The 15746-nt window shown below is 50.1% G+C and overlaps 1 protein-coding gene across 2 annotated transcripts in view; it reads right to left on the bottom strand.

The window, feature by feature from the left end:
• Positions 1-15746, bottom strand: part of LOC103824233 (gamma-aminobutyric acid receptor subunit beta-4) — a 76462-nt gene that overhangs the window by 19578 nt on the left and 41138 nt on the right. For both annotated transcript variants that reach the window (XM_009099469.4, XM_009099470.4), the window contains exon 4: positions 5613-5833. In XM_009099469.4, the coding sequence (XP_009097717.1) occupies positions 5613-5833 (221 nt within the window). The remainder of the gene's footprint in view (positions 1-5612; positions 5834-15746) is intronic.

Here is a 15746-nt window from a genome sequence, read left to right as displayed (position 1 = left end):
GCCCCAGGAGCAGCTGACTGGTGAGAAGTCACCATGGAGAGCAGGAATGAGGTGCTGCCAAAGCAGATACACCCAGCATCTCTCAGCTTAAAACATTTTGAGGTGTTTGAAGCATGGCAATTCTCTCCCTCTTGCTTTAAGGGATTTTTTACCCTGAGGAGAGGGCTCTGCCTCCCCAGGAGGGCATTCCTGGGGCTCGGAGCCCCACGGTGCCTTGGCACCTCTTTGTGCTCCTGAGCTGACTCATCCCTCAAGCACACCTCGTTACATCACCAGGGCCAGGAATAAAAACCCCCACCTCACACATGCACACGTTCCCCAGCACCACCCCCACCTTCGCAGGAGGAGATCCCTCCTTCCCTCCACACAGGATTTAGCCTCCACCACCACCAAATTCCTCTGCACTTCTCCAGTTGCTCAGTTTACACTGCCTGGGCTCCTCGCCAGCCAGGCATCGTCCACGCTGCTCCCTGCCTGCTTCCCAACATCCCAGATTCCCCACCAGCCCAGGGAGGCAGCCTGGCCTCCTCAAATCACCTGTTTTGCCAAAAACCCTCTAATTAAAACGACACCAAACGGCTTCAAGATTTCCCTGGAGGATGTTTCAAAGCTGGTTTCAAATATGATTTCCCAATTACCACACGAGAATTTCAGCATTGTTACAGTGGTTGCTATTTTTAGGTCTCTGAAAACAGACAGCAAAATGCTGGTGACATCAGCACTTGACAAGTGTCGACTTGTTTCACTAGCAAATGGATGCTGCATGGTCTGGGCAAGGAAATAAAAAGCCCAGACCAATGTAGAGCTTGACTGTGTGATAAGGTAAAGCTTATTGAATGTTGGGACAGGGCTCCAGACAGTGTCTGGAGGTCCAGAGGAAGCCTTGGTAATTCTGTTACTCAAACATCAATGATGGTTGTAAAGCAGCTTGTAAGAATGAGGGAAAAATTGACCTGAGTGAAACATCAACATGCACTGACATGTTTTTTCTTAAATGAAAAAATTTCTCCTTAATTTTTTGTCCAAAATTTGATGGAACTGATGCCATTTCTGACCCAAAAAAAACCCCAACCAACCAACCAACCAACCAAACAAACCAAACAAAAAAAAGCCATTAGGTGGCAAAATATATAAAAATAGATGAGATTCAGTCAGTGCTATCCAGATTTTCCTCATCATTTTATCCACCTCTCTCCACCACCCAGCAGCTTTGTCTTTTGGGTAGCACCTTCAAGCCTCCCTTTCTGTTGCAGGATTTCCACATCATTTTAGCACTCCCCAGTTTCACACCGTGGGTGAACATCCCTCCTGTGCTCCACAGGCACTTCTCACTCCAGCAAGGTGTTCAGGGGCCAGGTGAGTGCAGGCACCACGTGCCAGGTCACACCTCCTGCATCCTCCCATCCCACCGTGCCTGCAGAGCTGGGACTGCCCTCTGGGCTCTGTCTGGCCCTCTGGGGTTTGTGCCATCTGGGAACTGCTTGGGGAAGGGGGTAGGAAACACCAGTCCTGCATCCCAGCATCACTGCTGCTGTTTATTCATTCCTTTTGTTGGAGACCTGGCAACCAGCTATTAATGTGAGCCTGGTGGGAATTAATTTTGGAGTAAGCTTTTGTACGGAACGCTTCCCTGAGATGGAGCTGGATTGCACTTCCTTCAACCATTCATTTGCTAATTCCACCAAAACCAAGAAGAATCTGCTTTTCTGACACCCAGCTCTCACAATGGATTACAGGGCTTCATTTACTCCTGCAAACAAGTTATCTGGAGCCTGCTCTTGTTCTCACAGCAGTCAGGAGCTCCTCGTGACTCGGGTGTGCCTTCACTCACACCCTGGGGTCTGGTCCAGGGACTGAGCCTGGTCCTGCTGGTCCCTGGAACACTTGCTGAAGGCAAGGGCCTGCCAGGATGTCATCCTTCCCTGCTCTCTGACATCAGAGCCTGCTGGAAAAAAATGACTGTTGTGCCACAAATAGCATGATTGAGTCACTTTGCTACAGGATCAGCTCAGAGGAGGGGGAAGCGACTGGCGAGGAGGGAGAGGAGCAGGAGATGTGGGATCTGCTCGGGGGGAAACTGGCAAACAAAGGAAAAGAAACAGGTATTGCCTCCTTTGGCCCTCTGCCATCAGGGTGACTCCATTTCATAAATTCCTCCGCAAAATGCAGGACATGAACAGGCTATGGAGCACAGGCTGGACCTGCATCTCTCTGCCTGTTGGCAGGGCAAGCCTGGCTGCACATTTACAGAGAGGAGGGGAGATCAGGTGAATATTCAGGGACTGTGTTCTTGCTTGCTTACACCTGCTGTGTATTTTTGAGGATCACTGTTCTTTGCACCTGGAAAAAACTGGACCTAGTACTCCTGTTTCCAGCAAGAATGCAGGTCCAGGAGTCAGTATAGAAAGAAGCCCTAAAGAAATCCTTTTCCTCCCACTGTGAGCAAAGCTAGAGGGACTTCAAGCATTCATGGCACCTGGCTTGTACCCCCAGTGCTTTCAGCAAGCCACCCTGACCTGAGGTACAACTGGGGAGCAGGAGCTGCCATTACTCAGAGCTTCACTTTTGCATTTGTCATTTTCTCCAGGGGCAAGGGAGCAGCTTCCAGGAAAACCAGCCACAAGTTAAACCAACACAGGCAGCTCTTACTGAGGCACTGGAAATAGCGGGCAAACAGCTGTCATTTTCTTTCATTTGGCCTGGGTGCAATTTTCCTCTTCTCTCCCATTTGCACAGGTCATTCCAGGGAGCTGGGAGGGGAAGGGAAGGGAAGGGAAGGGAAGGGAAGGGAAGGGAAGGGAGGGAAGGGAAGGGAAGGGAAGGGAAGGGAAGGGAAGGGAAGGGAAGGGAAGGGAAGGGAAGGAGGGAAGGAAGGGAAGGAGGGAAGGGAAGGAAGGGAAGGGAAGGGAAGGGAAGGAAGGGAAGGAAGGAGGGAAGGGAAGGGAAGGGAAGGGAAGGGAAGGAAGGGAAGGGAAGGGAAGGGAAGGGAAGGGAAGGGAAGGGAAGGGAAGGGAAGGGAAGGGAAGGGAAGGGAAGGGAAGGGAAGGGAAGGGAAGGGAAGGGAAGGGAAGGGAAGGAACAATGCATGAGGAGCTGGCAGTGTCCCAGCCTCAGCCAGCTTGAGTGCAAACCCTCCAAGGACTTGCACTGCCTATCACCCATGCTGCTGGGTTCACACTGCTTGTTCTTCAAGCTAAATAGCAGCTGATAAAAATACACCAGCACTTGTACTTGTGCTGTGCAGGTGTGTGCAGAGACTGCCCACCAGCCTGGGGGAGGCAGCTCTGTGCTCAGGTGGGCTGATCAGCAGCAAAGAGCAGCCTGAGCTCAGCAGCACTCTTTGCCCCCTCCTTCCTGAATTTATACTCCTACCTGCTTCCAAAACATCTTCCTGCCTGCCCTTCTCTCCTGCTGGGATACCATGAGAAGATCTGGGGGAGTCAGCTGTGGGACTGCTGCAGTCCCTCTGGTGGGTCAGCAAAGCCAGCTCGGGGCTCTCTGACAGGTTCAGCCAAACAACATCACTGGCAAGGGGGAGAGATGATGTACCTGTCCTGGGGAGGGAGAGGCACAGCAGGGACAGTGCCACAGAGCTGGGCTTGTTGCAGCTTTTGCTGTCTCTGGGCCTGGAGCAGAAGGCTTCCATTAATTGAAAGGCAAAACCAGCCCAGAGATGACCCCAGGGACGCCAGGCTGTCCCTCAGCACCAGCAGTGCTGCTGCTCCTTTGGCTTCCCTGGGCTCTGCTGCAGGGAGAGCACAGGGCACAACCACCTTTGGCAGGATGATGTTCTGGGCAGCCTCCTGCTTTGCCATGCCTACACCCAGCCCTACCCTCCCCAAAACAGCCCTGCCACTCAGAGAGGTGTAAAATAATCCTAAAGTCACACTCTGCCACAGAACACAACAGAGCACAGGAGCTGATACTGTAATGGGAAGGGTGGGTGTACCCTCTCTGCAGGGTACTTTCCTCCCCCCTTTCCTTCCCCCTTCCCTCCATCTCTGGGACAAAAGCCCAGAGATGCTATCACAAATATTTGTGGAGGCAGGTCAAAAGAGCCAGCTGTGAATTTTGGTAATTGAAAAGGAAAAAAAAAAAAACCAACCCCATGACAAAAATAAAAAACCCTCACCAAACAAACCAAACATCAACCAAAAACAAACAAACAAACAAACAAACAAAAAATACTGAGAATAAAGCAAACAAATACAGGGCTGGAAAAATAATTTCCTGCATTTCAGCTACAGCATCTTGCAGCATCTTGCAGCTGCAAATTTGTCTTTTTGCCCTCTGCTTCTCCATTCAATTTTATTACCTAGCATGGCCCCTTCACATACCCAGATAACAGAGTAAGACCAATCTTTGCTCCTTGCACTTCACTCAAGCACAGCAATTTCAAAGGCCTTGGACTTGCCTATGTCAATTTGTTCCAGACACCACAAAAAATCTCCTCATTGAGGACCATTCTCCTACCAGATATCAATTTTCAAGCCTCCATCCTCAGAATTGTTCTAGTAAACAGTTGTTTTTCTTAGCTTTACACAAACCTATCTTGAGCACAAAAAATGTCTGAAGTGGTTTGACTAAAAGGCTACAGAAATTTAGTCTTGGATACCACAGTAACAAAGGCTCATCTCCATAGCCCAAACTTACAGAAAATTATAAGCAACTGAAAATGAGTGTTTCAAATGGAAGTGTTATGCAACATGAGTGACAGTGACCTGAAACGCCCAGAGCAGACTATTCCCCTCTCCAACATCCATCTATAGCAGCACAGGAAATGTTGGAGGCCTGAAAGAAACAGCCATTTCCAGCTTGGAGAAAGAACAGAGACAAAAAACCGCCGAGCACTGGAGTATCTTTTGGGTCCTTGCCTTGCCAGAATATTTTTGGAGATGGGAGAAGTTCAAATGAGGTGTGGTTTTTGACAGGAGTAAGAGCCTGAAAGAGGGATGTGGGACTCCAGGCAGCTCTCCAAAATGCAGTTTATTGTACCCAAGAGTCACAGCAGTCCAGGGCTGTGGGTGACAGAGCTGTGCCCACAGCTGTCAGCTCCAGCTGCAGGCAGGCCTGGAGACCCTGAGTTTAGGTTACAATGCATTCTATACTTTTCTTTGCTGAGCATCCTAATACAGTAGAACCATTCTGTACCTTAACTTTTACCTATAGCCTGTCATAACTACTCTAATTCCCATATTCATGGCACTGCTCTCCAATCACTCACAGTCAGTACATCACAGTTTAAGCCAGAAGTTGTTTTTCAGTTTTCTTGCAGTGGAAAATTCAGAGACCTTTTTTCCACTTGCCACATTGGCAGGCTTGTCTGCCTGTGCTCTCTTCCTGCTTGGTGAAAAACATCTTCTTGTTTGGGGTGGGTTTATCCTTTGCTCTAAGCCATAAAACCCCTTCTAACTAACATATCTTTGGTTATCCAGTCAGACTGGCTCAGTAATTCTTTTCTTCTATATCAAAACTTGCTTCCAACTCTATTCCTTCATCAGATTCTACAATCAAAACTCTTTCTGCTAAGCACACATAGCTGTGAGACTTCCTTGTCAACCTTTCATCCTTCCCAAGAGACAGGAACCATGACAGCAAACCCTGGGACTCACCTGAGGCCGTAGAGGACGGTCCCGTCGGGGTGGAGCCGGATCATGCGGTTCTTCACCGTCACCCCGTGCAGAAAGGACTTCTTGTCATTCAGGAAGTAGGTGTCAGGCAGCCACAGCTGGTCAGCCACCCTGTTGTCCAGGGTCAGGTTGAGAGGAAGGTCGTTGTAGGCCAGGCGTTTGTCCCGCCAGCTCTGCTGGAAGTACATGGTGATGGTGTAATCCTGGCAGAGAGAAGGGCACACGTCAGCCTGGGGCCACTGCAGCTCCAGCCCCTCACCAACCACTGCCAACACCTCCCCCAACTCCTCAGCACCCAAATGTCTGGGTCCACACCTCCAATATTTTTAAGGGTTTTTTTTTGTTTTTTTTCATGGGTTTCTTCATGGGTTTTTGTTTTTTTTTTTTTTGGTTTGGTTTGGTTTTTTGTTGTCAATGGTTTCTGTTGGGTTTTTTTTTTGGTGTTTTTTTGGGTTTTTTTTTGTTTGTTTTGGCTTTTTTAGTTTTGTTTTTTGGAGTTTTTTTGGTTTTGTTTTGGTTTTTTTTTCCTCTTTCTTTTTCTCTTTCTTTGGAGGGGTGTGTGCTGCAATTTGTTCTGCGAAAATGGGAGCAAGCCCAGGTTTTACACGGGACAAAACATTATGTTTTGTCCCTCGTTTCTTCTGTCTTTGCCATTTATGTTTCCAATCAAGCAAAACTGCATCCCTGCTGTCCCAGCCTGCTGAGAGCTTGTCTGCATCACCAGCAGCAGTTCAGGCTAGGGGAGCACCAAAGGGTGCCCAGATTTATGGGGAATCAATTTTAGCCAACAGTGGTTACCCAGCAAAGGCTTCCAGGGTTGTGTTCCCCACTTCCCTCACACAAAGGTCACATAAATGAAATCCGCCCATGTCCAGGCACGGCTCCTTAGTTGGTAAAAGCCAATTTTGTTTCAGCAGAAGCTGAGGCTGTTCCAAAGGGCACAGGGAGAGCCTCACCTCGAGGCCAAGGTTTGAAGGTCAGGCCAGGCCAGCTGTGACAAGCTCTGAGCATTGTCTCACTATGGGAGCTGAGTTGGGAGTTCGTGGTGGTTCTCAGGAAGGGACTCATGGGGAGGAAATCTGTCATCAGTGGAGCAGGATCCACTGGTAAAGGGGCAGATCCCCAAAAAATTCCCCATAAATTTGGACATCAGGAGGAAGTTCTTCATGGAAAGGTTTGTTAAACATTTGAATGGGGAGGCAGTGCAGTCCCCATCTCTGGAGATGTCCAAGGAACAACTGGATGTGGCACTCAGGGCCATGGTCTGGCTGACAAAACTGGTGTCAGTCATAGGTGGAACTCCATCTTAGAGAGAAATAATTCTGTGATTCCCAAACCATCCCCAGCTAACACAATGCCATACAAACCTCCTGCTCCCCACCTGTCCAACAGAGAAAAGCTGACACTTAAAACTGTTGCTAACACAAGAATTTTACAGAAGGGAGTGTGAGCTGTTGGTGGCTGCAGCTCTGCAGAAGACAAACCCATTGCTGGGCACAGCCTGGGCACATCCAGAGGCCTTGGATCAGCCTCTTCAGAGGCACAGTGTGGTGCCACATAATAGAACAGCTTCTTCCTCTCAGGTAAACAAGCAGGACAGGAAGGAGTCTTGTACACACTAATGACAGGAAACATTCTCACAACAGGTCTTAAATAGCCTATGAGACAAGAGTTTTGGGGTAAACCAGATGGCATTAAAGTCTATTGATTGATGAGGAAGTGGGCACAAGTCCTGTTGACAGTGACCTTAGAGAAGTCAGAGATTTTTCCCCAAGTCCTTAAATAAAAAGCTATAGGAATGTGCTTCTTGTTGACAGAGTGATAAAACTGTCTTTTGTCCCCTGCAAAAAGAAATAAGTCTAGAAGTTTCTTTCCTCAGTTAGGTGAAAAGACATCTCATAGGACTGAGGAGACTTCACCTCAAACTTAAGGACAGCCAATTGGACAGAAGCTAAAAAGTCCTGCCTAAGCAATTTACTAGAAAAAGAAGAGAACAAAGAAAGTAATCACATTTGAGAGGTGTTTTACTAGGGGCAAAGACCTTCTGCACCTGGCTCGATTTTTCTCTGTAAAGAGTTTTGTTATTTTGCCTTTTATTAAAACCCTTTTGTTTTTAAAACCACCACAGAAGCCATCCTGCTGATTCTATGCCTTCTAAAGTAGCTGAGCTACCTTGGGTGTGAAATAGATCTCCAAGAGCTTATGAGACTTAGCTCAGAGAGACCCATATTAAAAGTATTTTTGCAAATGACCTAGAACAGGTGGGATCACAGACACATTGTCTCTTCTCAAGCAGTCCCTGCAGTGCCACAGGAATCCCCTTGACCACATGAATTTGCAGGATGAGCCTTTCTGCTCTGCAAACACAGCTCTTTGCTGGGAGCTGGTGAGGAGCTTGCTCATGCACCAGCATCTGGGCTGAGCACTGAGGCATCTGCCTGCCTGTCTTCTCCCACAGACTTCATTCAAAGCCAGGTTTGATGAACACCTCTGAAAACAAGCTCAAATAATCCCACATCACAGATAATGCCAGCTTTTGGGTATCTAACTATGATTCAGGAATCCAGACCCACATGCACACCCGAAAGGTCACAGTGTAAATCTGCAGAGCACACCCGACACAGAGCTGCATCTGTCACTGGCTGTGCTGCCTTCAAAAGAACAGAGGTGCAGTGAGAGCTTGCTGGCCAAGGAGCTGTTTTGCTCTGCCTTTTAAAGGACTGTAAACTCCTGCCTCAGAAGCCTCTCAGTCCATCTCTCTGAGGCACAGATATTCTCATTTTGGTCAGGACCCTGCAAAGGAAGATGTCCCCAGAGTCCCTCCCAGGGTGCTTGGGGCTGCACTGCAGTGAGAGCACAGAGGAGCAGAGCATCCAAACTCCTGAATCCTCTGACTTCTGTTGGTAACAGACTCATCCCCTGCCCATGGGACACTTGGCTAGAGAGGCATCCTTTCCATTCCCCCATTTGAGAACTCCACCCACACATCTTGGCAGGCTCCTTCACTGACCTGCATTTCCCTAATCCTTGACAGAGCCCTGCAACACCTCACCCCTAACCAGGCCACCCTGCTGTCACTGTAGGCTCCTGCCAGCCTTCAAGCAGCAGCAGGCAAGAGGTGGCACTGATCTCCAGAAGACAAAAAGGGCAAGCTGCTTACAAAGTGAACAATGCACCTCCTAAAACACATCCTTTGTGTTCCCAGGACTGATGGAACAGGCTCAGAGGGGTGCTGACAGAAAAGCCTACACCCCAGCCATCAGCTAGAGGATGTTCTTCAGGTGCAGCGACCTTCCTGGGGAAGAGCAGCCAGCCCAGCCCAGGGCTGAGCTCTGTTCTCCAGCCTTCCTGGGTTCCTTGGCACAACAGATTTCTCTGGGCAGCATGGTGGAGGTGAGCACTTGATAACCATGGCTCATGCAGGGCCTCAGGCTTCCCTCAGCCTCTCTCTCTGCTGATTCCTGTGCTCCAGTTCTTGTTCTGCTGCTCTCATCACATTGCTGAACAGCAGGCAGGATTTCTGGGCAGAAGGAAGAGCAGGGCAGGTGTCCAGCCCACAGTGGAAGGACGAGGGGCACTGACATGACATGGACAGAACCAAACCACAGGGATGAGGGACAGGGCAGGCACAGCTGGGGCTGGAGGCAGCACTGGCAGGGCCCCTCCAGCAGGTGAGAGGGGCAGAATCCAGGAGAGGAGGCAGCGAGCTTGCCTTCCCCTTCATGCCCCATTTCCTGGCCAGGCAGTTATGGAGTACCCATGTGCCACCCTAACATCACATCCTGGCCAGGCTCCAGAGCTGCTGGGACCTTAATCACAGCCTTCCTTCCAGAGGCACACAAGGGTGACACTGTTCTGCAGCAGCAGAATGGCCAGATGGAGCCAAGGCATGCAGGGGTTCATAGGTTCAGGAATCAAGTAATGAGCCTGATTTTCCTCCAAGCCTGGGATGACGAGGCCTTTGTTGTGGGGTTTTATCTGTCACTGGGCTAATATGAGGCTTTCCCAAACCTCCCACTAATCCAGGACACTCACAAGCCTGCTGATGCCACAGATATGACACCAGCTGGGTTTCCCAGAATCACCAGCTGGCAGCAGTTGGCCAATTTACCAGGTTCAGTGAAGAACTTTGAATTAAACACACCTGGTGCCCACACACCCCTCCAGCTCTTCCTTCCCCCTCACCACTGAGGCACCTTGGTGGGACAGCAAGTGCAGGGCTAAGTGAGAGGTTTTCCCTCTGCACACACCCAGGAAGCAGAGCTCTCCACTGGTGCTGCTGGAGGAGCAAACGAGAGGTGCAGGAAAATCTGACTTTGCCCCTAAACTGGCAGCCTAGACCCTCCCCACCCTGCACCAGTGCAGCTCCAGCAGCAACAAAAATGCTTCCAAATGGTGGATCCCACTGGTCTTTGTGGAGGACCATGAAATGCTCAGGCAGGACCAGAGCCTGGCCATGGCCATCACAGCTGGGACAAGGATGGCAGAGCTTTGTGGGGAGCTCCCAGCTCGCCCTGCCAAGGTGATCTGCCCTGGGATAGAAGGCAGGGCCCAACCTGGAAGGGGCACATATGTGCCAGCCCACCCTGTGCAACATCCTGCTTCATCTGGTGCCTGCTGGGGGAGGAGAGGTGAGGCTGGACGTAGGGAGATACCACTCCTCACCAGAAACTCCCTGCAGGCTGCATTGCACTTTGGAGAGCGCTCACCATCACCCTGGAATTCATTTTTTTAAAAAACAAAGGCTGGGACAGGACAAAGGGAGGTTTTGAAGGGTGGATCTGACCAGAAGTTGCAGGCCTCCCCTTGTTGTCCCTTTTCCCATCCCAAGGAAAAGCAAGCTTTGCAAAGATACCTGCAAACTCTGCCCAGCTGTGCTTTGCTACCAGAGCTGAGCTGGCCATGTCAGGCTGCCCTGCCGTGCCCAGCATCCCACTGTGGGAGCTGAAATGCCAGAATCAACAGCTCTGGCCAGAGGGAAGCTGTTTCAGCCCTGCTGAGGCTCACTGACCTAAAAAGCAGGTGCCTCTTTGCTAAAAGGGCTTGTGTGTTTCAGAGGAAGCCTCTCCTCCCTCTCTGCCAGCCCAGCAGTGGCCAGATCCCTTGGTTTGTCTCCAAGGTTTGGTACCCAGCAGCTCCCAGCTCCAGCAGCACTCCCAGGACTTTCACAGAACCACAGAATCACCAGGCTGGAAGAGACCTTCAAGATCATCGAGTCCAGCCCAGCCCCAGCATCTCAGCCAAACCCTGGCACCCAGTGCCACATCCAGGCTTTGTTAAACACACCCAGGGATGGGGACTCCACCACCTCCCCAGGCAGAACATTCCAGAACTTTATCACCTTTCTGTAAAATACTTCAACTCCCTGCAGCAGCAGCAGCATCCCTGAGCTGCCCTCCCATGCCAGCTGTGTGTGGGCAGCTCTGGGCACCACAGCTCCCCTCCTGCAGCTCAGATGGCACCTGAGCTCTGGAAAGCTGGGGAGCTGCTGAGCCTGGCTGTCCCTGAGGGATCCCTGCACATGCCTGGCTCAGCTGAGCAGCTCCGTGCCAGCTGCTGATGCCCCCACTCCCAAGGGTTCCAAAGGCTTTTTTCTCTCTCATCCTTCCTGCTCTGGTAGGAGAGGCAGAGGTGAGAGCTGGCAGACACTCATGGTGCAGAGTTGCTCCCCTGTGAGCAGAGCTCACCTGGAGGGACACAAAAAATACTGCAGAAGGAAGAGGAGATTACCTGGGAGACTGCCTGAAGAGATGACCTAGGATTACCTACCCCACATATTGGGATGATGGGGTGTCCTACCAGCTGCTGAGGACAGGAATGCTAAAATCCATCTCCAGATGAGAAGATATTGATAATTACAGCCTCTCCTGAAGCTCAGCTGAGCCCCCAAACCAAAGATGGTGCACACTGTGAGAGGCTGGAGTGTTGACACGGCAGGGGCATGAATGGAGGAAGGTGCTTCCTGCAGAACCCCAGAGGCAACAAACTCAGCCAAGCATGCACAGGGATTCCCCAGACTCTCAGAGGACAGGCCAGAGAAGTCTGAGGGAACAGCAGCTGAGTCACAGCAAGAAGGGAAATAAGCTGGCACTACTGGTATGAATTCAAGAATGAATTTCCACTGGCTCATTTTCCAAAGACTTTTATTAATATCTATCCTATAAGCTGCTTCTCCCCCTCCACCTCACAGAGCCCCTTTTGGGAGTGAAATGCTCCCTGGGAAGCAAACCTGGCCTGGCCCTGGACCCCTCCCTCTGGTCCTGGCTCTGTGCAGGCTGGGAGCAGAAACAATCCCACTGTCACACAACACCAAAGCTGCTTCTTGGAGAAGTGTCCTAGGCTAAGATGCCAGATCTGAGCACAGGAACAAACCTGCTTGTGCAGAGAAAGGCAAAGTTTGGGGGGAGCAAGGCAGTGAGAGGACTTGTTACCCAGGGGAGGGGACTGATGCAGGAGAGGAGCCACTCCTGCCATGGGCAGCACAGGCTGGGTGCTGCTGAAGCAGTAACACCCTGGGAGGCAGCAGGAGGCTGAAGATGGAGGTAGCAGGTATTACCTGAAGCCACCATAACTCAGTGAGGACACAGAACAGCTGGTGGAGGGCCAGCCAGGGCTGTTAAATGGTGTGCAGGATGTGCCCAAACCACCAAGGCCCTTCAGGGAGTCAGCTCTGACTGGGAACCTGAACCTCCTTGTCCATGGATCAAAGAACAGCAAGGGGTGGGCAGGAGCAGTTAAGGCACCACAGGGCATTGTGTCCCTTTCTGTCACTGCAGTGACAGGAGGGATCCAAAATCGAGGAGCCACTCTTCTCCTGCAGTCCTGTGTCAGATTGCAGGACACAGTCATGCTCTGAACACAAGTGCAGCTCTTACAAATATGTCTGTGCTGGTTTTGGAGACACAGGTGTGTGTGTCAGACCAAAAGTCTTTATACAGTTATAGCCTGTCTTCAGTAACAGGAAAGAGAAGGGCAGGGGGGAATAGAAGCTAAAAAGGGTCTTTGTTCTGATACTTAATTCTGCAGCTATTTGGACTTAAGGCTCTCCCCACTCAGAGCTGGTACCTTCATAATTGAAAGCAGTTTCTCTTATGAGAGCTTGTCTTATTTCTCAAAATATTCAACCTCTGGCATCTGCAGTCTTGTGGCTGTGAGTTCTTCACTGTTTGCCCCTACATCACTTTAAACAGGTACAAGTCAGGTTTTCTCTTTTCCTGCTCCCTGTAGTGCATGTATTAAGCTGGTAAACAACCACAACCTTGTGCTCTCAGGCTCACAGTGTCCCACCTCCTTTTAGACACTTCAGGGTTACTCATCAGAGCACGAATCACTACAAACACTCTCAGAACTAGCTGAGAGGCTCTGATAGAGGCAGGAGACAGCAAGGCAGGGAGAACTGTTGCAGGGGTTAAGCACAGAGCAGAGCTCTGGCAGAGTCTGACGTTCAGCAATGGGCTGTTGCACAAGAATAGACTGAAGGCAAGGTAATGGAAATAACTTCCACAGAGCCTGTGCAATTAGATGTTACAAAAGCATGAAGTCAGGAGCATAAGAGTATTTTGGAAGGTCTAAGCATGAATATGGAAAATAAATTCAAGTTGTTATGGAAAGGAACTCACAGGAAAGAATAGCTCAAGGATGCTGAGCCTGCTGCTGCAAGGCTCCATCTTCCAACTGCTTCCATGTTTGAACAGAACTCCCAGCAGCTGCTCCCCAGATCCCCAGCACAGCTCCTGAGAGACACACCTCCTGGGCAGGCTGGGTCACATCATTTTCCTTCGTGCTGTGACCTAGAGAACCCTCAGCACTGAACTAGTCCAGGGGCAGAAGTGTGCAGGCTCATTAGGGGCTCCACTAGACTCAGGCACCAGCACCAGAAATTGAAAGAATAATGTGTGTGGAGAGGTCAAATATTTGCTCAGAATACAGCAATTCTGGCAGCACAGGTATTGCCTTGTGCCTGGTCCATTTTTGTGGATGACAAAAGAGTTGGATACCTTTCAGTGGGGCTTTGGAAGTGAAGGTGACTGTTCCAGGCTGCTCCTGGAGCCTCTTTCACCAAGCACTTGTAAGGTACTGGGAACAATAACTTTCTGCAGGGGAGAGAGTGCACTGCTCTTCTGCTGCTGCAGGGCTCTGGGCAGGAGGGATAAAGGAGGTTTTACAACTCACCTTTAGTTCTGGCTGTACCACTTGACTTTTTTCCCCCCTGACTTTGATAAAGAACCTCCTTTTGGAGAAGCAACCAAATAAAAGTCCTTCCCTATATAAGCAAATGACATATGGTCTCCTTGTCCAAGATCACAAAAGAACATTAGGAAAGCCAAGATGCTCCAGAAAGAGGGAGAAAAATGGAACATCTGACTTAGTAAAAACCAAGCTGCCACTGCCAGAGACTAATGAACAGTTTGCTGGCTTCAACTTCTTTGATGATTAAACACCAGCTCCTGTTCCCGTCATTCTTGGGAAAGAAATTAAAGGACAGAGAAGTCCTCAAGTATGTTTCATTTGAAGGAGGGGATAGGAGAAAGAAGGGGAATTGTTTTGAAGGGGAGAAGATAGAATCTGCTTGCAGTCAGCTGCAAGGAATTGGAATGGTGTAAAATGTACAGGAATGTACAGGAATATAAAGGAATATACAGGAGCAGAGAGGTGGGATTCAGGCAGCAGCACTGTGGAAGGCAGTGGGGCAGAGGGCTGGGTTAGTGCAGGTCAGCAGTGGAAGGTGAAGATGGCTTTGGAAAGCACCAGGGTTTTCTGTGCTGGGTCAACATCATCTGCTTTAAATCACCAAGCACTTCACACCAAAAAGCATCTGGTAATAAAAGCCAGTTCTTGGATTCCCTTGTACAGGAATATAGAGGAATGTACAGGAATGTATAGGAATATTTGGGAATATATGGGAATATAAAGGAATGTACAGGAATGCACAGGACTGCACAGGAAGGACTGAGCACAATGGGCACAACCCTCCCTCAGCAAGCTCATCACAGAGGGGATTGTCCATCTCCAGGCAGACAGATGAAGGCACCCCAGACCTCAGGGAGCAGCAGTAAGCTGCCATCAGTGAGTACCTGCCAGCAGCCTTCCCAGCCTGAGACAGCACAGAGTCTGCTCAGACTCTCACCTTTGCTGGAGGCAGGAGGCAGCAGCTTTTGTACATACTGTACTTTTCATGGGGGGAGCTTCCTGCCAAAACGCTGCTTTTAATTTCTGTTTTGGTGCAAGTGCCAGTGCCCAGCTTACAAGTCTGAAGTTCTGCATGACAGTTGTTGTACATAAAGTGACAAATATTTCGGATACTGCCCTTCTCCCTACACTTCAGCCTGGCAGGCAGGAAAGACACAATTCTTTTCCCACCTTCCTTCTTTTTGAATAGCCAGATGTCAGCACTGACTTGGGAATCAGGGAGAGAACTCTTCCAGCAGTGCAAGGAGGAGTTGGCTTCTAGGATATACTCTATGCCCTTCTGTGCTGCAGGTCTGTGTGCTCTTGAACTCATTTTCTTCAAGACCTGAGAAGTACTTTGCATAGATATGTTCCCCTCACTAATCTGATCTACTTTTGTAGTAATTTGCATGTGTTTAATTGCTGAATGCATGACCAGAAACTGGGACAGGTGTCTGCAATATCCTCAACATCCCAGGGTGTGCAGGGAAAGTGTGGCTTTGTTGCCCTATTTCTCTCCTGCCTGGCCCTGTCCCTGCAGCACCTGGAATGGTGCTGGCCCTGCAGGTGTCAGCTAGAGGACATAGCTGGGTCCTGGCCCAAAGGGATCTGCTGTGACAAGGCCTTCAGAGTCCTGAGCCTGCACCTCAGAGCCCTGTCTGAGCAGGAGGCAGCACCACGTGGCACCTGCTGAGCTGCCCCAGTCCTGCTGGCAGCAGAGATCAAGGGAAAAGAGGCAGAACTGATGGGCACAGGGATGAGCATCACCTGCTCTGTGAGCACAGGCAGATCAGCAGCCTTGCTCAGAGTTACAGGCAGCAATCCCAAACTCACCACCTGCAGCGCATCATCCTCAGGCTTTGGAAACAACACCAGGCACTTTCTGCCCCTGAGCTGTGAAACCTGGGAGCTGCTGCACACCATTCCTGAGGGCTGCTCTCCTCCCTC

This window comes from Serinus canaria, chromosome 4A, assembly GCF_022539315.1.
Source record: "Serinus canaria isolate serCan28SL12 chromosome 4A, serCan2020, whole genome shotgun sequence".
NCBI lineage: Eukaryota > Metazoa > Chordata > Aves > Passeriformes > Fringillidae > Serinus > Serinus canaria.
This window is presented reverse-complemented; position numbering and strand designations above follow the sequence as displayed.